Raw genomic sequence first — 21,318 nt, 5'->3', positions numbered from 1 at the left:
GGGGTGGCACTGGATACCCCTGGAATATGATTGGCCACCCTGCCCGGCCACCCCCACCAGAGCTGCCAATCAGTTTGTCAATCAGCTGCCAATCACGTAAACAGTCGCTCTGTGCAGTGTTGAATGATGTACAAATGTTTAAATTAAGTTGATAAGTAAGGTGTCTCTACAGTTAGCACTGTATTCTAATTAGCATAATGAATTGAGATGTATGAGAAGCATTAGCCTCCGCCGGTAAATGTGGAAAAACAATCGTCACTGCAGCCCCAAGCAAGACTTACTAACTTACTTAACTGACACACTCACTATGTATCTGTGTCAGCAACTCTGTTGCCTATTAAATAAAAGTTGCTTCACAAAATACAAGTGTCGAGGCTTTTTTGAGTGGAGGTTAGACTTTTAGCGTTAGCTTTTTATCTCGACCAGTCGTGTTGTAGCATTCACACAGGCTGCGTGTAGCTGACAGCCGCTGTGTCACACAGCCAGTGTGGACGCTACGAGCCTGAGTGACACGGCGGCTGTCAGCAACACAAAATACAAATAGGTGTCCAGCGTCACGTATTACACGGTTTCAGTCTACAAAAGGATTTATTTCATACACGTGTGCAAACAAACCAGCTTGGGGCTGCTGTACCATACCATTAGAGGATGATATGGTGATATAATTGTATGTGATACCCATGTGTGTTTCATTTTAAGGAAAGTGATTTTCTCACTTTATTATTTCTTACCAAATAATATCCATGATTTATTCAGGGGCAGACGGTGATAGAGACAAAGCAGGATGAAAAGGACTCATAAAAATTTAGACCTTTTTCTCATTAAAGAAAAAAAAAGCTGCACAGAACGGTGATCAAGGCATCAGTCAGTCACTGCATCCTGAATCAGTCACCCTCAAAGTCGCACACCACCTCTGCCACAATTGGGCTGGACTGTGGAATGGGCAATATTAATTTAATATAATTAAATTCTGTTTTATTACTTTATGTCTATTTTAATGCTCTTTATTGTCACTGAATGGAAGTGTGGTTGTTGTTTTTATGAGCTAATGGATAGACAAGTGGCCTATAACATAAGATGTTTAAATGAACTGAATAGGATATGTCCACAATGTCAAGAAAGGAAACAAGATGTCTTTAAAATAACATTTGAGTAAGTATTACAAGTTTAGTTGATGTTATACTTGTATTGACATTTTGAGTAATTGATACAACTTTTCCCAGGAACCTTTCACGATGAGCACCCAGCATTCTGCAGGTAGTCAACACCAAAACAAGCGTACTCAGCTGTCATAATCCTTTTTGTAAATAATACACATAAACTGTATACTTGTAATATAAGTCAAACTTTGGTAAATTGAATGTAATTCTCACAAAGGGATTTTTGATGTGTATGCACTTTGTACCTGTTATGAATTAAAAAACATTCATTACTAAACTCAGTTGTTTGTTTCCATCTCTATAAGTTAACAAAGGTACATAGATACCTAGGAAAAACTTGTTTATCTTGCTGAAACTAATACTACTAGGTTACTACTACTAGATACACCAGTATACTCTCCCGGAGCACAGATCAACCCACTCAAACAAACAAAAAGCATTTTACTCAGTCAGATAAGATTACTAAGTGCTGGATGATATACTGTTTTGTGCATTATTTGGGTAAATAAAATAGTTCTATTATTCATACCTCAGCCTACCATTTATTATGACCTAAGACATAGGGCATTTAAAAAAAAAGAAGAAGGTAATTCCGGTGTGCCATCTTTCCATAGTCTGTGCCCCTAGCTTGCCGCCCCCAAGAAAAAAAAATTCTAGGGTTTGGACTGACTTGCGATGCTTTGGTTCCATCTAGTGGAGTAGTGGCACTAGTCAACTCATATACATATACATATATATATATATATATATATATATATATATACATATACATATATATATATATATATATATATATATATATATACATATATATATATATATAATATATATATATATATATATATATATATATATATATATATATATATATATATATATACATATATATATATATATATATATATATATATATATACATATATTTTATTTTATTTTTTTTTTTATCACGGCCTCTTGTGGGGCATTCTTGCGTGAATAACGACTGAAGACTTGATAAAGCAACAGCAAAATGAAGGCCATTTGGTCTTCCACTATGGAGCACAAACACATATCAGCATATTTTTATAGAAGCAAATGAGAAACTCAAAAGACAAACCATAGCCTGCGACTTCAATCAAAACTTAACAGCAGCCTAAATAAATTCGTTTTATTTTCAATCGGTGTGATAATGGAAATATATACACTTTTTTGAAAGGGCATTTTGGCAGAGGTAAACCTCTGACGTTACAGGAACTCAAATGAAATATACAAAGTGGAAGCACACAGTGGAACCAATATCACTTTAATATCAATAGTGGGATTTTGTTTGGCCTCGTATGTATGAAGAAGAAATGCATAAATAAATCAAAGTGCATGGTGCGCAGCCTTAACGCGCAAGTGAGCAGCAGAAATAGAATAAAACAAGTCAGCCAGTCAGCACTCTAATACAGAAAACTTACCAAACATCTCCCTGCCAGGTGCTGATCCTGTTGTACAGACACATCCATGGCTGTGAATTGCATTTATAAAAAAAAAAAAATCCCAACAAGAAAAAACCCTATATGTATGGGTGTGTGTGTGTGTGTGTATATACATATGTATATATATATATGTATATATATATATATATATATATATATATATATATATATATATATATATATATATATATATATATATATATATATATATATATATATATATGTTGTTGTGCTCTTACCTTGCGATGGTTTGTAGTCCCTCGTGCGTGGGTGGAAAGTACTTCACACAACAAGGAATCTTCGTTTCCAGCATTTACTGAACATCCGCCGGTAAGTACAGAATGCAAGCAACTTGTACAAAGCTTTGTGTTGGGTTGTGACCTCTGGCTCGGGCACAGACAGCGAGCTTTGGCATGTCCATGCGGTGAGCCGTGAGGAACATTCAACATCCAACCATAACTAAAGATTAACGTAAAACTCACGTCATTTCCTCAACAGTCCCACGTGACTTCCCACACCCAATCCTCACTGAACTCAACACACACAACAAAACATAATCTGGAATACTACTGTGATCTGCTCTACCATATGTATGTAATTATGTATGTATATATATATAGGGTTCGAGTTATATATATATATATGTGTGTGTGTGTGTGTGTGTGTGTACCAGAGGTACATTCCTTGTGGCTGATTCTCTCTCAGAATCAGCCACAAGGGATAACAACCCGGGTTATCTTAGATAACCCGGGTTGTTATGCATCTGCTGTGATTAACTTGAGACATCTATGGAACGTTGTTTTGTTTTTTTTTTCCAAAGGCTTGTCCTTCCCAAATGACCTTTCACGACAAAGAGCTTGCTCACTGAAGTTCTTTTTTTATGCCACAGCTATAGGTGTGCTTCAGACGAACTAAGTGTGGTTCATTAGATAGCGCAAAAGAAAACAGCACAGATAACACAGAATAATGAACAACTGTTTATTTATTTGAATGGAAAGAAAAAATTGCCAGGAATGCAGAATAATAGTATAATATCAAGCAGGCTAGTTCTGGCTGTTCTCCTGAAAAATGATGCTGATTTCCTCCTCCTCTTGATGGAGATGATAGTCAAGAGTTTGAGCTTGGCTTTATTTCTGCCACCAAACTATGTAGCGGAGGAACAGTCAGCACACAACCAAAAACCCTTTTCATAAATCAAAAGGAAAGATTAAAATATGATGGCTGAATTATATGAGGGACTTCACTTGAATGACTTTACACTCCTCTTTTCCCCTGTTGGACAGAGGTAAAACGGCAGATGGTCAACCACAACATGCAGCTGTTTTAAATGATGAAACAGCCAGGATATATATTGTTTTTACCTTTATGTCAGACGTATCGTTTCTGGCAGCGTGGACATCCTTACAGGCCACTGAAAATGAAAAATAAAAGTGAAAAATTGGAAATGAAATTCAAAGTGAAGTTTTGATTGCTCTAGAACAACAGCAATGAAGAGCAATCCCTTAGTGTGTCAGTCAAAATGTTGCAAATAAAAGATTGCCTATTTTTAGCTGGCATATTTCAGTACCCACCACTGGGTGCCGCCCTAGGCAAGTGGCTTTGTCACCTGTAGGAAGGACCTCCACTGTTTGTAAGGCATCATGACCTCCATTTCCATGGCCTTTTTTTTTTTAATGTATTTATTTGTTGATAAAAAATGTAATGTGTACACATACTGCAATATACAGTTTAGTATATTTTAATTTGGTTTTATACTGTGTGTGTCCTTCTTATGAAAAAGCCTTTGCAGAATTTGCAGGTTGTGCAGACACATACACAAATGTAAAGATGTACATTTTCCCTTTTTTCACGCTGCTGTGTAAACACCTACACAATGTTGTCCACAATTCTAAACAATGAACTCTTTACCTGCACACTGGGGAGCGGACATAACATATATACACAGTGCATATATTTCATTTCATCTACAATTCTCTGCCAGACATTTGAGTGCCCACTGATCTGTGATACCTTTTTTCTTTTCTTGTTTTTCTTTATAATTTTTTTTTCCCCGTGACACTGAGCTCGGGAATAAGCGGGTATGGAAGATGAATGAATGATAATTTTTTGAACATTGGCTTGCTTTGACCCAAACAGCACCAAGGCTCCAAGAAGTGAACATGGGAACAGGACTGATTATGCTTGTTCGGGTGTTGTAAAGGATAAGATTGAGAGAGGAAGAAGGTGTGGATAAACTCAGTGCTGATGGATTACCTTAAGGCTGAACACAAGACTAAAAGATGAAGTCTTAAATTAATGTTGCACTCCAGTGAGCCTTTAGGGTCCTTGGATCACAAGCAGTGATTGGATCGCAAGCTTGGTAGAGTTTGATGGCCGTGCCTGTCAGTCTCACCTGCTTTTAAGTCAGTAATGACCACTGGGGATTCTCTGGTGTTTCTTAATTAAATTGGACCAAATTAAATAAATAATAAAAACAACAACAACAACAACAATAAAACAAAACACCTATTCCTTTAACAGGACTCCGAGGAGTCTTTTGTTCAGTTCTCACTCTGAGAAAAAAACGTAAAGGAGAAGTTGGAGTAACTGTTTCAAATGGATGCCGTGATAACGGGCAATAAGCGCGGCTCAGAAGGCAAAGTTGTCAAAGGTTTTGAAACTGCATTTAACACTGGGCTGCCTGATGGGAGCATACTGGGAGCAACTGCCACCATCACAGCGCTGAATGTGGCAACTAGTTATTTGTCATTTCACCTATTCTGAGGAACTGTTTCCAAGTGCTTTTAAATCACTCACCACTGGGAGAAGTCGCCAGCGCTCCAGGACCTCACAACCACAGACACATCTTTGGTGGCTGTCCCATCAGAAGTTGTCAGATCATCTTTGGAGTCATCATTGTAGTTGCCACAAGCGCCGCACATTTTACCCATCAGGTCACTCTTGACGCGGACGGTGACCTCTTGAGTAATTGAGAATGTGACTTGGACGGCAGATTCCAATTGGATAGTCACAGTTCTTCCTGAGCTGCTGACTGACACACGCTCTGCTGCTTTGCTGGGAAGAGAAACTTTTCTTCCATTGATCTGAACGCCAAGGACAATGGGGCAGAAAAGAAAAATTGTCAAAATAAAAGACAGGGAAATAATCTGTGTGCTTTTAAAGTTGCCACTTCCTCTACATTCAGGCCGACTGGGGTGCTGGACTCAGCACCCAGGTATCTTAGGTTGGAGGCAGAGTGAGACCCTGGACAAATTGCAGTGTAAAGACAAACCACTACTTGCACTCGCATTCACTTATGGACAATTTAAACTTTGGCTTAATGCGCCCATCTATGGACTGTAGACGGAAGGTGTAGCACCCATAAGAAAGTCACATAGGCATAAGGATTATGTGCAACCTCTGCCCCAAAGGGCCCAGATTCTTTTACAATTCAACCTCTTCCTGCAAAGTGACAGTGCTAACAACCGACCCGCCGTGTGACCCATGAAAAATACGGCTTTCACAATCAACAATAAGTATTCATTTCTTTTCTTTCAGTTCCTCTTACCCAGGTTTCGAGTTGACTGTTCACTGCCACCGTGGCTTCTTTGAAGAACACGTACACAGTGGCGACAGCAGGAGGTATCCGCGGATTGCACAGCCGCATGTCCACAACCACACGGAACCACTTCTTTGCATCCTCATTGCACAGGGATGCTAGTTCAAATGCCCCTTTAATTTTTTTGCTCATTGTTCCAGTCATGCCATCAAAGGACATGATGGACCCTCTGTCGCCTATACGACATTGGGAGTCTTTGACATGGCAACCTCTCACCCCATGTCTTACAATACAAAGCTCTTCACTGGCACAGGCCATCTTTTTACATTGTACCACCCCAGAGGATTGGCACACACAGCTCCTCTTACAATTTTTGGATACCACTGTTTGGCCAACCTGAAAGCAAACATTGTGTATAAAGTAAGCACCTTTCTTTCACAGGTTAACAAAAAAAAATCCTGATGTGTGGTGCCTTTGTAAATGTATACTTTTTTTTTTTTTTTTTTTAATTATCTTGGAAATAACTTAATTCAATTCCATGTGATACATTGCACTTTGAATACAGCTACTACATAGATATGTTGTGAATTGTATCAGTTTTACCGTCAGGTATTTGCCATCAAGCACACAACCACATTGATGGAACTTCACACACAGCTTGCCGTCAAAAACAAAGCCAGGATTACACTGGCATCCTTCAAAACAGGCTTTGTTGCAGGCAAACGGGGTTAATAATCTTGCGCAGCTCCCTTCGCAGGTGTTGGCACACTGAGAATATTGACTATTTGGAGGGCAGCTTGGAGCTACGGAAGAGGAGAATACATGTTAGACCTGTAAACCTAAACAGAACCGTGGGCACTCATACGACTGGCGAGTTCATATGTGCACTTACGGCAGAAAGATTTGCTTCTCCAAGGCTGAACCTGAACTCCTGCATTCTGGCAGGCCAGAGCATAAGCCTGGACACTCTTACAGAGAGTCTCTTTGTCACCACCCACAGCACAGACATCAAACACACAGTCAGACACATAGGCAGCAGGTTTAATTTTACTGTGGCAGGATTTGAAAGGCCCTTTGGGATCACTTATGATGCCACAGGAGTTTTCCTTTTTGTACAAGGCAACTTTGTTTTTATCGCAAACTGGACATTCTTTTCCGCAGCCCCCACAGTTATGGCTAGGCATGTCTACAACCCATGACTTCCCAAAACGATCAACGTCCGATGTTACTGCGTTATTGGGAAGTCTGAAGTCATCGTGTTTGTTTTTGTTGTAGTTGCCGCAGAGACCGCACATCTTGTACTTGTATGAGGACGGCACTATGACCTCAACATAATAGACGGTGTCATACAGCACTTTTAGGCCAAAATCTGTCCGGACAACTATGTGTTTGCCCTCCTGGGAAACCGTCACACGCCCATTGTGCAGAGAAAGTGGAAGGTTTTGAAGTTCATCATCAACCTGCAAGGAACAGATAATTTTTTTGTTAAAAATAAAAGCACTAATTAGATCAGACACGTGTGTTGCGAGGTGTTTAACTTACATTGACTTTCCATGGCCTTCCTTGAGAGATGAAAATGTCATAACCATAGACGTTGACTGAGATTGACTTAGTGACAGCCACTTTTCTGTTTCTATACTTCCTATTCCCCTGAGTCACAGTGAATGGCGTCAAAGACTTCTGGCGATCTCTGCAAACTGTTGCCAGCGTGTACACACAGATTCCCTGGAAATCGAACTTCCGTCCATCAAAAGATGTATAATGTGGGTCTCCAGAGGCCACACATTTTGCTTGTTCCTGAGAATAGCAGCCCCTGACTCCTTTTACAACCTTACAGAGCTCCCCTTGGGGACATTTCTGTAATTTGCACGACACTGCTGCGTTCGGTCCACAGGTACACTTTTCAAAGCACTTGCCGTCAGGATAGAAGGCCTCTCCTTCCCTGTAGTAGCGACCTTCGTAGGTGCAGCCACACTTTTTTACAGGCACACAGGCTCCCCCACTTAGCAGGTATCCCTGGTCACACTCACAGCTTTCCGCACAGGGCTTTCGGCATGTGGCAGCAGAGCGCAGCATGGCACAAGTGACTGGGCAACCAGGGGCACACAGGGTGTAATGGCTATTCGCTGGACAGTCCATTGCTAAGTGACATAATGAGAAAAACAAGGTCACAGATGATTGATATTTCCAGAGAAATTGAGACTTAATTCAAAAAAATGGAACGAAAGAAAAGTTCAAACTCACAACAGAAATTCTCTTTTCTCCAACTGAAGATGGTGATTCCTTTGTTTTGACAGGCAGAGACGTAGGATTCCACAGCTTCACAAACTGCTTTCTGGTGGCCTTCAAACTGACATGTATCAAATGCACAGTCGTCCATGTAAGGAGCAGGGTCCACGTGCTGGTGACAATTTCTGAAAGGCCCCGACTTGTCGGCAATAATACCGCAGTACTTCTGGTTTTTGTACTTGTTCTTCTCGGATTTGGAACACGTTTGGCACGATTCGCCCTCGCAGACTGATGAACAGCCTGGTATAACAGCCACCTTCCAGCTCTCCCCAAACGTTTCTCCATCTCTGGCTAACTGACCGTTGCCCATGGTCATGTCGTCCTTACGATCTCCATTGTAGTTGCCACACAAACCACATAGTGCGCCCTGGTAGGTGCTGGGCACATTTATGGTCACTCTGCTACCCCAGTCAAAAGTCACAGTGATACCAGCAGCTGTTTCAACCACTGCTTTCCTACCACTGTGGGAAATCTTCAGATCGTCACTGTAGTCCACTGGTACTGAAGCATATTCATCATTGAGCTAAAACAAACAAACAAAAAAAACAACAACAAAAAAACCCATCAAAAACCGAAAATTTGAGAGGGAGAAATATTTATATTTGTTCCTTATATTATCTATTAGTTCCAGCATACTTGCTAATCCATTCCAATCTGTTCCTAAATCTTATTTTAATTAGACTTTCATGGATCAAATTTTAATACCCAATTAAAAACTGATTCAGAGAGGAATGGGGATTTCAGTTACCAAGGTTACAAGGCACTTAGTGAATCATTTAGGCTAGACTGTGAGGTTTGGTCTGTCTATTTTCAGGGACCTTAACTGCCAGGACCTTCTTGTTTGCCAGCCCATTCTTTGCTTTCCTATGAACAAATTACCAAAAGTTGCAAAAGAAGTTCCAGTCCTATTCCAAATTGTCACAGCTGAAAACACAAACCAATGAGCCTGATGATGGGGCTACTACAAGTGTCTAAAGTTTAAAACTTTGAAAATGCATTTTCTTTCTTTTACATTAATTAACTGTGGTTCCTGGCATTAAAATTCACCCTGCACATTTGATTACGCTGCTTTTAAGCACAATGGGTAAAGAAAAGCAGTTACACACACTATCACAATTTAAAAGTGCACATGGAATATTTGCCCCTGTTGTCAAGTGCATAGACAACCTCAAACTCCTGAAAAACACATGTGCAGTGCCTTATTTGAAATGTTGTTAAAATCTGTCCCCCATTTTTTTTTTTTTTTTTTTTTTTTTTCTTTAGAAGATCAGACCTTTTTTTTTGTATACATGAGTGCTCATACTTACAAGGACCTTGTTGGGAAAATCCCTGCTCAAAGTGATGGTGATGCCATAAATTGAAATTTCGACGGTCTTTGTAAAGGACACAGACTTTCTTCCTCTGTGGTCATTCTGTACATTCACTTTGAACGGCACAAGATCAGGATTGTCATTGCACAGCTTCGCCAGCTGATACACACATGTGCCCTGAAAGTCAAACTTGTGACCATCAAAAGTCTTGTAGTGTGGGTCTCCAGAAGCTGTGCATGTAGCGTGACTGGTCGGCACACAGGCTCGCTCTCCATTGACCACACTGCACCTCTCATTTGCAGAGCAGGAAGCCTCTTGACAAGTGACCATACCCAAGGTTGTGTCACACTTACAGCGGCGGCCACAAGCATCATCAGCCCAAAAGCGCTGGCCTGCCTTGTAGTAACGGCCCTCGTAGGAACAGCCACATGATTTAACAGGTACACAGGCGCCATCACTAAGTGCATAACCCTTAAGACACACGCAACCTTGCACACATTTCTTGTTGCATTTCTGAGGCTTATCAGGGAATGGGCAGGTTGACGGGCATGCGCTGGCACAATCATGATAGCGGCTGTTTCGTGGACAGTCCATTGCTGAAGAGAAAATGAGATTGATGGTTTTACTAAATGATATGTTGATTGGCATCATAATAGGTAAGAAAGCTGTTTACTCGAAAATACTCACGACAGCCAAACTTTTTCCTCCAGTTCCAGATTACCACTTCTGCCTGAGAACATTGGTCTGTGTAGCTGGCCAGTGCTCGGCAGAGCAACTTTTTATCTCCGTCATTCATGCACATGTCATATGCACAGCTGTTCACAAAGGCTTCTGGTTCCACTTTTTTGTGGCATCGTCTGAAATAATTTCCGTATTTTGTTGTAAGAGCGCCGCATAATTCTTTGGTCTTATAGAGGGCAAGCTGCTTTGCTTCACAGACCGGACAATCTTTCTCACATGCATCCCGACAAGGACTGTCCTTCACCTGGTCAGGTGTTTGCCAACTCTTGCCCCACTCTGTTATTGAGGCAACATCATTGCCAGCTGGATTTTGGAGCTCATCGCGAGAGTTGCCATTAAAGTTGCCACACAGGCCACAGACAGTGCCGTGATAGCTGCTGGGTAGTTTGAGGACAAGTTTCGAATTCCAGTCGTAAGAGACAACCAGGCCAAAGTTGGTCTCCACCACTACACTACGACCCAGATAAACCACTGACACTTTACCATCACCCAGGTGCACAGGAATATTTAACAGTTCTCCATTTACCTGGATGGAATCAAGTGGACAAATAAATATTATAGTTAATATATAGTATACACTCAGAATACTTAAAAGATCTATCAAGAAACTCATCGCTTACCGTTACTTTGCCAACTTGGTTCCTACGGACAGTGATGGTGTAACCATATGCAGTTACGTCTACCTCTCTTACATAAGAAACTGCTTTGTTTCCACGGTTCTCATTCCTTTCGGTGACTGAGAATGGCACTAGTCCATCAAGATCCCCACAGGTCTGGGAGATGACGTACTTGCATGTACCCTGGAAATCAAAGTTGTAACCATCAAACGTGCGGTAATGTGGATCTCCCCAGGCCCAGCAGGTACCCGTGTACAGAGGGATGCACACGACTTCACCCTTCACAAGTTTACACTTCTCTTTGGCACGGCAGTTGGCAGCTTTGCAGGGATCTATGTTGCACAGGAAATTCAAATTTAATGTCAGAACATTATTAGTGAATAGCGGAAATCAGTTGTCACTAGTGAAGTTCTTGCCTGGGTCATAGCAAGCCATACGTCCTTTCCTGACCATACATTTGGTGTTCTTAGGGCAGGAGTGATCTTCACAGACAAGACCTTTGTCTGAGTAACAAGTGCACTTGGATTGGCAGTTGTCCTCAAACACTTCTTCATCGGGCTAAACATACAGAGCAGGTTGTAGCAGTTGAAGTGTAAGCAGAAGGGACACAGAATGTAATGTGAAACCACAGGGGACAAATTATTGGTATTGTCCCCAGCATCATCACAGAATGATGTCTAAACTGTACCTTGTAAGTTTTTCCATTGTCATAGCAGCCACACTCGGCCTCTTTAATACATTTATCTCCATTGAATAGGAAGCCAGAATTACATTCACAACCCTCTGTGCAGCCTTTGGCACATGGGACAATATCAGTGAGGCCATCACAGGATGTTGAACAAAGGTCTGCGCAGACTGCATAGTGACTGTTGGCTGGACATTTCATGGCTAAAAATTTCAACCCAAAATGGGAGAATAAATGTTAAAAAGCGGACTTTTAAAATGATTAACTTTTAAGCAAAAATGTTTTGGTTACTTACGACAGAATGACGGTGTTCTCCAGTTTTTGATGTCCACTCCAACCTTGTGGCAGCTGAAGGCATAGGAGGCTAAACTTTTGCAGAGCACTTCCCCATCCCCATTGGCAGCACACAAGTCATAAACGCAATCGTCAAAGTATGACTGGGGGTCCAGTTTACGGTGGCAGATTGCAAAAGGACCCTTGTTTTCAGTTGCAATGCCACAGTAATGGCGTGCAGAAAATACAGCCTTGCGATTGGCGGGGCAGCTGGGACAAGTGCGTCCGGCACAGCCATTTGAACATGATACCCCGGGGATGGGAACCTTCCATGACTGGCCAAACTGATTCACATCAGGGGTTATACGGCTGCCTGCCATTGTGAAGTCATCTTTTTGGTTATCGTTGAAGTTGCCACACAGGCCACAGACCTTGTTACGATAGTTACTGGGAACGGTGACCGTCACATGATATATCAAGTTATAAGTGACACGCAATCCAAATTGTGTTGCAATGACAATACGTGCACCTTCTTTATAAACTTGCACTTCTCCATCATTAAGATTTAAAGGAAGGGAGTTATGAACTCCGTTGACCTGAAAGAATGGCAGAGATTGAAACATCTCATCTCATTCAAAGACAACCATGTTGCTGTATGTGTCATTTCGCACCAGGACTCCTGAGGTTTTGTATTTCACAATTAAAATGAACCCAAAAACTTCAACTGTGACGAGTCTGGCAACAGATACAACTTTTCGCCCAATCATTCGGTCCCACTGCACATTCTCCACATTTACAGAAAATGTATCCAGGTCGGTGCCTTTGGTCTTACAGCTCTTTGACAAGGTGTATGTACAGGTGCCCTGGAAATCAAATCTTTTCCCATCAAAAGATGTGTAATGAGGATCACCAGAGGCATGGCATACACCCTCACTGGTTGGGTAACATTTGTGGATGCCATTCTTAATCCTACATTCCTCATCGGAAGTGCATGACATCTCTTTACACAACACCTTAAAAAAACAAACAGAAAAGAGAGAGAGAGAAAAAAAAAAAAGATTTCCAAAAAGCATGCTTATATTGATGAATATCATATGCCTTCCTCATTCTTATTTGGGTTTCCCTCAGGGGTTACAAGAACCAATCATCTGCCTCCATCTAACCCTATTCTCTGGATCCCCTTCTCTCACGCGAACGTCACATTCTCATTTCACTACACCCATAAATCTCACCTTTGCTCTTCCTCCTGCCTGCCAGGTCCAACCTCAGCATCCTCATCCCCAGATATTCAATTTCTCTCCTCTGTTCACGTCCAAACAATCTCAGTCTGGCCTCTCTGGATTTATTTCCACAACATCAAACAGCACAGTCATTCTAACGTTCTGACGTTGCTCCATCCCTCCCAACCTTATTGCATGTATTTGTAAGTATTTAAAACCATTCCCTTTCTGTATCTTGTCTCTTCTGTAACCTCACCATTCCACTTGGACTTCTCTCCTGAAGCTAACCCTCCCACTTTTCAGGATCTCCATGCCTCCAACTCTCTAGATTTTCTTCCACCTGATCCCTGCTTATTTCAATATTCCCAAAGGTCATCAATTCCACTGGTATACATGACTAACACAAAAAACACAAAAAATGGACACAAACATATAATTTTACCTCTCCACCCCGATTGCACTTGCATTTTTCCTTACAGTCTCCAGAGGGAAAAAATAATTCACCAAAGTTATAGTAGAGGTCATTGTGAATGCAGCCGCACTGTTCAAAGGGTACACATGCTTTTCCACTCTGTATGAAACCCTCTTGGCAGGTGCAGCCCTCCTCACATTGCTCTTTGCAACCTTTCGGAGGGGCAAGATCTTTGCAATTGGCAGGACAGGAGGTTGAACAAATCTCATAAAAACTGTTTTTGGGACACTTCATTGCTGCAACACAAGGGATAAAATCGTCATTGTAAAAACATTGGGGATTACAAAGCACATTATAATCCAGAAGAAAAGGAAGAGACACATTTAAGTGAAGCATAAGGTGCCCTCTCCTTTTTTTCAGAAACACAAAGACAAAAAAACAAACAAACACACACACACAAAAAACACATTTCTCACCGCAGAACTCTTTGGTTCTCCAGCTGTGCACTGTGGCTCCAGAGGCTTGGCAGGCTGCTGTGTATGATGCAATAGATTTACACAGCACATCTCTTCGGCCCTTATACATGCACACATCAAAAACACAGTCTTTAAAATAACCAGCTGGGTCCACTGTGGAATGGCAGTCACGGAACGGCCCTTTAGGGTCTGTGATTTTACCACAAAAATCTTCTTTTTCATAAATAATTTTCTCATTAATGTCACATTTTGGACAAGCCCCTTTACATCCTCCCTCACAACCAGGGATGTCAGCCACTTTCCAGCTGTCTCCAAAGTCTGATGGTGAGACGGTTTTGTCACCGTCTTTTGGGATAAGGTCATCTTTCGCTTGACCATTGTAGTTGCCACATATACCACAAACAGCTCCCTTGTAAGTGCTTGGCAGTGTGACATACAGATTGTAGGTCCAGTCATAAGTAACTTTAAGGCCAAAATCTGTTGTCAGCACAGCTTTGTTTGCACTTCTGTCTACTGATAGTTTCCCATCATTCAGGGTGACAGGTAGGTTGGTGATCACATTGTTGATCTTGAAAAGAACAAACACGGTGTCAATATTTGTTTGTACACAAAGTGGCAATATTGAAAGATTAATCTGTTTGTAGGTTAAACGGTTTGATAAGTTATCTGCTCACCAGAATTTTGTATCTATGGGTCCTTGTAATAATAATACTGAAGGAGTACACCTTGACCTCAACTAATTTGGTAATGGAAACCCGTCTGCCTCCCCAGGCCTCATTCTGTACCAACACTTGGAACGGAACTAAATCTGAGTTGTCACTGCAGAGTCCAACCAATTGGTATACACAGGTACCTTGGAAGTCAAACCTCTTCCTGTCAAAGGAGAGATAATGAGGGTCCCCTGTGGCATGACAGGTGCTGTAAGAGATCGCCTGGCACTTCCTTATTCCGTCAACCATCAAGCACTGACTGCCAGCCCCACAGCCTTTATTCCTACATTGTACTTTTCTGGTTCCAGGTATACATTTACACCATTTTTGACATTTTTTGTCAGCCCAAAATGACTCCCCAGCTGGGATGTAGTGGCCGTTGTGGGTACAACCACATTTGGAAACAGGCACACACTTGTCTCCACTTAATACAAAACCCTTTTTACAGGTGCAGGTCTGCACACAAGCACGATGACATTTGATCAAACCATCAGGGTTGGAGCAAGTGGCAGGACAGGCACTTCCACATAAGTTGAATTTGCTGTTGGCGGGACACCTCTGAACTTTAGAGAGAACAGGGAGAACAGAGTTGTTACATAATACAGTTATCCATGCTATTGAACTGCACTGTTTTATTGTAATTAGTACTTGCATATGGCTATATATAGAATGCAAAGGTACGTTTTCTTTATTGTTGGTAATTTTTGAAAACTGTTCTTTCTACCTAACTTAGTTCTAGATTAATGTATTTTCTAATAACAGTAAAATTCGGACAAAGTTTGCACTACTCACAACATCGTGTATCCTTCATCCAGTCTTCAACCTGGATCCCAGCAGACTGGCAGGCGTCTGTGTAAGCCTCCAAGACTTGACAAAGGAAGCGTTTGTTGCCCCCTCCCATGCATAAATCAAATTTACAGTTGTCGAAGTACACTTCTGGGTCAACAACGGCATGGCATTTGCTGAATGGACCATTTGTCAATGTGATGACTCCACAGAAGCTGTTCCCAGCCCACTTGGCCATATGTCTGCCTTTACAGCTGTCACAGCCACCCACACAGTCATCTCTGCACTTAGCATTGTTCACCAGCCCTGCCACTTTCCAGCTGCGTCCGAAAGCTGTAACTCCCCTTGCCAGTTGGCCGGCAGGTGTGGTGAAATCATCATTGGGGTTGCCATTGAAGTTGCCGCAAAGACCACAAATTTTACCTTGAAAATCTTTTGATAGAGTAATCACAAGTCTGTGGTTCCAGTCATAGCTGACAGTCAGACCGAAATCAGTCTCAATGACTGCAGAGAAACCACGCTGAGAAACAACCAGTTTATTGTCCTTCAAATTAACTGGCAAAGTCCACAAGACATTGTCAACCTACACAGAAAAGTGATACAACAATATTATTCCTTTGAGAGAAATTTGAATGTTTCTATTTATTTAAAAGCAATTATGAGGAAAAAAAAATGGAAGGCTTACCCGAACACGACCTCTTTCTGACCGAGCAATCGAGATTGTAGTGTCATAAACGTTCACTGTGACCAAAGCCACAAACGACACCCGCTTATTTCCTCTGTTCTCATTTTGGGCAAGAACCTCAAAGTATGGGAGGTCACTTCCCTTTTCACAGTTTTTAGCCATGGTATATGCACAGGTGCCCATGAAGTCATACTTTTTCCCATCAAAGGTGCGGTAGTGGGGATCTCCCATTGCCCAGCAGGTAACTCCCACTTCCGGCTTGGGAACACAGGTGGGATTCTCTCCTTTCATTTGACATACTGTGTTGGCCCCACATTTGATATCTTCGCAGGTCACAGGAGGCTTACCCTCTGAAAGACATTACAATCAATTCTTATTTTAAATACATCGCATTTTTGCAATACCAAACATTGATCATTTGAATCAAATATTGCTTTGACCTTACCTGGCTGGATACAGTGTCCCGCAGAGCCATAGCCATTCATATCAGCAACTCCAAAAGTGTAGAGACCAAAGGGGGAACCGGAACTGGACTGGACTATCTGATTAGCTCTTTGCTGTACTGAGAACTCGACCCACAGGAAATCTGTCTTTAGCACTGGCCTCCACCCGCCCCTTCTGGTTGGAAATTTCATTTTTTTAACTGTTTCCCGATTTGCTACAATCAGGGCTTTGTTTCTAAAGCCCGGAAGAGGCAAAAGTAAATATGATGAGCAGAAATATTCAGTCGAAAGCATGTTTATCAAGAAAGGATCATAGAATTTATTACGATTGAATGTTATTCCATTGAATAACAGAAAGACCTGAATGCCGTGATTAGCCTGAATGGACAGTGCAAAAGGCCTTTTGTATTGAAGCTCATAAACGCTCCAACTTTTCATACGGATTGCTCCTGTATTTTTGCCCCAGCTGATCTTGACCGTGGTGTCCCGGGAAGCCTGTATGTAGACATTGTCGAACTTTGTCTGGAAGGAAACTGGTGGTACAATGAAGTTGGATCCCCAGGCGCTTACTGGCAAAAGCTGCTCGAAAACATGATTACATTTTGCGAAGCGCATGGTGCAGCTGTGGCCTGTGATGACAGCAACAGGCCGCTGGGAGGCAATTCTGGTGTTAGTGAGGTCATCTCGACTCTGGACCTGTAGAGCTTGATATGGCAGGAGGTTTACTACTAGTTTGCGACCTTTTGCATAAAACTTATTTTCAAACTTTACGTTGCCTTGTAGGTAGATTTCAACTGTGTTTCCTTCTTTTCCATTTGTCACAGAGAACTCCTTATAGGTGGCAGAAGGGGAACGAGAAGGCGTAAAGATCAAATATTCTCTGCCCCATGAATTGGTCGGATAGACCACGGAGGTGTCTGCTGTCCATTTCTTGTAGCTGTAGGATGTTATCGCCACGTCTGCTGTCGCGTCAACCAGCACAGTTTTATAAGACTTTTTGCTGGCACACAGCTCAATTTTTGGAGGGAGACGGAGAACAACGGATCTCGAACGTGGCACAGTTATTGTACGCACATATTTTGCAGAAGGTACTTGCACTTTAACTGTGGCCGTGCCCTTAACGCCAGAGATGAACAGAGTGTGCTGAGCTGTATCATAAGTTGGCAGGTAATTTTGCAAGAAAGATAAGACAAATTCTCTTCCAGCCATTCCAGCATGTGTTGGATCTAAGAAATGGGGGGGGAAAAGCAACAAATTAAAAGGTCTAACACAATCAGAAGAGAAAGATATCAAAAACTGCCCTAGCATCATCAAGCCGGATTTCAGACTGCCACAAAGACATTTTTTTTTGGAATTAGGTGTTGATTTATTGCTCTACCAGTTGGATAATGCAAATCAGCTTGTGTTTGTTATCAAAGTCAACAGAGTGAATAAAGGGGACTAATTAAAAAAAAAAAAAACTTTCCCAGCTTTTTAACTGCCATGCCAACTAACACACCAAGTATGGAAAGAGACAACCAGCGAATTTCTAAATGAGCTGGCTTTTTCCATGTTATTTCGTGAAAATATGTTCTTCAGATTTTTTGTGGTTTTGTACTTAAGAAGTCGACCTGATTATATAACATCAAAATAATGCCTCTGCAGACTTTTTACTTTTCTTTTTATTTAAAGTGCGTGAGAGCAGGCAGCTATCTTATTTGCTGGCTAATGCTAGCTGGTATCTGCTGGCCAATCCCAGGGAAGTTCCAATGAGGAGCTACAGATGGAACAGGTAGGGCAGGTGAAAAAGAAGCAAAACAGCCTCTTCAAGCATTTGACCAAACAAACCTTGTTTTTAAATGGTCATAATAGGGACCTTTAAGTCACCATCCGATTTATTTGAAAACAGAACTTAAATGTATTAACAAAACCTTCAACATATTTACAAAGCAAAAGCAAAAAAAACAAAAACCCAACTTGCTCATTAAAATTCTATTATTGTGCTACATCACATTCAGTTTAAAAACAGTCAAAATCTATCAGAATGCTGCATTTGGAAGGTAGGATGCAGCATTTTGAATGAGACCTTTTCATGAACCAACAGTCTGACCATACAGACATTCCAAGGAAACATAGTGACACTAAATAGAATGTGGTTGACAAACATCTACATCCCAATGTGAAAAAGCAAGGATGATTTGCATTCCCATCAGAAATGAATGACTTTTTCTTGACAAACTCCAGACTGTAGAAAAGTCCCTTACCTGGCTTTATAGTCAGAGGCACGCTCCTTTGCACAGACACTGCAATTGCAAAACAGAAAGTATTAATATCTGAGAAGAGAACGCACCAGTGGCTGACGCTGGGCTAAAGAGTTTTGAACTACAATACTCTTGCACCCATTCAGGACCACTTAGTGTGATTGTTCCTACCTAAAAGAGAAAAGTCTGAACTGCATTCCGTACAAAATCAAATTTGAATATAGATAGCCAGTCCATTAGTCCATTACAGTATGTGCTGCACTGAGAAGTTCAGCTACGGTTTAACATTCTTCCTCATTCGATAAAGCTGCAGAGTTGTACCTGCTTAATAAAACTGCCATACTAAACTGCTGGCAAAAAGAAATTTATCCAGGTTTCACAAACAGCAATATTATTCACTTAGGGTTGTGGGGGTCTGCTGGAGCCTATCCCAGCTGTCATGGGGCGAAGGCAGATTGACACCCTGGACAATTTGCCCGGGTTAAAGGCAAACAAAGAATCCACATAGAAAGACAAACAACCATTCACTCTCTTACGCACACCTACAGACCATTTTGAGTTCTCAATTTTTCTCACATGCATGTTTTAGGACTGCGGGAGGAAGCTGGAGAACCCGGAGAGAACCCGGGAAAACACAGGGAGAACATGCACACTCCACACAGAAAGGCCCTAGGCTCAGGACTGAACCTGCAACCTTCTTGCTGTGAGGCAGCAGTGCTCACCACTACACCGACATTTTACTCAATAGCTCTCCATAGCTGCATAGATCTTAATTCAATAAATAGAATATAACTTCTTTTTTCCCCCCAATTGATGACATCCTCAAATCACAAGATCTCACAAGACAGTTCTGGTACTTTTTTCTTCCTTTTTTTAAAATGGCAAATCAGTTGACATAACAAACACAATTCTTACAGCTGAAGAGAGCAGCCACAGCACAGAGGCGCAACAAGGTCCCCATGGCTGGAATGAGAAATATTTGTTGGGGTTATGAGAACTTCACATTCTTCCAGTATAATAACTACCAAACAGTGAAAAGAAATACTGACTTACCTGCTCAGATGCTTCACTGTGAAAAGTCTTGTTAGGGCGTTTCTTCTTAACAGTTCCATCCATATTTTATACTCTGTTGGACTAAACAACAGCCAATCAGAACTGCTGCAAGGATGGCTTTGTGAAAACACCCTTCTTCCTAAACAAATTGAAAGTGAATTTGGCATTGGCCTTAAAGCGCTCGACGGCGTATGTTGACAAAGGTGTGAGGCACATTACAGTGTAACTACAGCGATGTAATTACCAGCGTCACCGCACCCACATCCGGGAATATGCTTAGAATTCCTTTGAACTGCTTCTAAACTGGTGTACAAACTAGACTTCAGCAGTTATGAATTCAGAATGTTATATTCAATTAATTTATAAATATGAAAATATTCCACTGCCATATTTGATCAACAAGACAAATGCTAATCAAGATTCTTCTGACTGTTGACCTTTCAGAAAATGTATAATTTAAAAGAATATCTTACAATTCAACAGCAAATGCTTCTAAAAATGCATGTGGACACACAATGAATATGTTTAACAAACAGCGCTGTCCACTATGTACGCGGAAACCCCAGGCAACGATAATGGCAGTCACAGCTGATGGATGACTGACGACAAAATATTGGATATTCGGGTGGTCCCCTTTGCAAATGTCACGAGGGACACCACCATGTTGATGCTGATCCAGTGTTGTGACTAAACCCAAAAACGCCACGCCCAATGATGCCAAAAGCAAGACATGACACGGCACACTCTGGCAGGCTAGTTTTCTTTTGGAACTACAGTGTAGTTTCCCAATTTGCGATCAATAAAGTTCAACCTAATCCAATCTAATCTATTTTTTTGTGTTTGTTTATTTTGTTTTTGTGTCGTCCTCCTGACAGCTCAACCAAAACGACACTGAATGCAACAGAGCTGGCAAGCATGCACTTGCAACAGCCAAAGAGTCTCCATTGCTCCATAGATAACACATAGATAACCCTTCAGCACAACTTTCAGTGGAGCTGGGTCACCCCACCCCCCCATATTCCTTTTAACGGCCATAAACTCACACAGAACTAAAAACACATGTCACAATATTTGTTATCGTTAAGAACAGGAATGAGAATGCCTTTATTTACACCACATTAGTGAAATTTGCACAGTTCAAGCAGCATATACATCGTAAAGAGAAGAATTGAAGAGTGCAAAGAGTGAAATAAAACAAACAAAGAAATTATATATGTTTG

The 21,318-nt window shown here is 41.4% G+C and overlaps 1 protein-coding gene across 2 annotated transcripts; it reads right to left on the bottom strand.

Annotated features, from left to right (window-relative positions):
- Positions 1–3,586: 3,586 nt before the first annotated feature.
- fcgbp (Fc gamma binding protein) lies at positions 3,587–20,183 on the bottom strand. Of its 2 annotated transcripts, none has more exons than XM_076026582.1 (24): positions 20,099–20,183; positions 19,961–20,008; positions 19,049–19,087; positions 16,803–18,031; positions 16,363–16,704; positions 15,684–16,260; positions 14,856–15,454; positions 14,182–14,749; positions 13,736–14,001; positions 12,745–13,086; positions 12,096–12,669; positions 11,804–12,003; positions 11,532–11,673; positions 11,119–11,447; positions 10,445–11,024; positions 9,755–10,353; positions 8,403–8,970; positions 7,701–8,299; positions 7,051–7,618; positions 6,762–6,961; positions 6,168–6,554; positions 5,417–5,703; positions 3,982–4,031; positions 3,587–3,892 (listed from the first exon to the last, which is right to left on the bottom strand). In XM_076026582.1, exons 2-23 carry the CDS (start codon positions 20,004–20,006, stop codon positions 4,022–4,024), a joined length of 9,051 nt encoding a protein of 3,016 aa, XP_075882697.1. In that variant the 5' UTR covers positions 20,007–20,008; positions 20,099–20,183; the 3' UTR covers positions 3,587–3,892; positions 3,982–4,021. The 2 variants fall into 2 exon arrangements, with proteins under 2 accessions (XP_075882697.1, XP_075882705.1); XM_076026590.1 differs by having other exon boundaries at positions 16,363–16,710; positions 16,808–18,031.
- Between the last annotated feature and the right edge of the window lie 1,135 nt (positions 20,184–21,318).

Source organism: Nelusetta ayraudi, unplaced genomic scaffold (genome assembly GCF_046127955.1).
Source record: "Nelusetta ayraudi isolate G7.1 ecotype Tasmania unplaced genomic scaffold, CSIRO-AGI_Nayr_v1 ptg000003l, whole genome shotgun sequence".
Taxonomy (NCBI): Eukaryota; Metazoa; Chordata; class Actinopteri; order Tetraodontiformes; family Monacanthidae; genus Nelusetta; species Nelusetta ayraudi.
The sequence above is the reverse complement of the archived record's forward strand: the minus strand, read 5'-3'. Positions and strand labels throughout refer to the sequence as shown.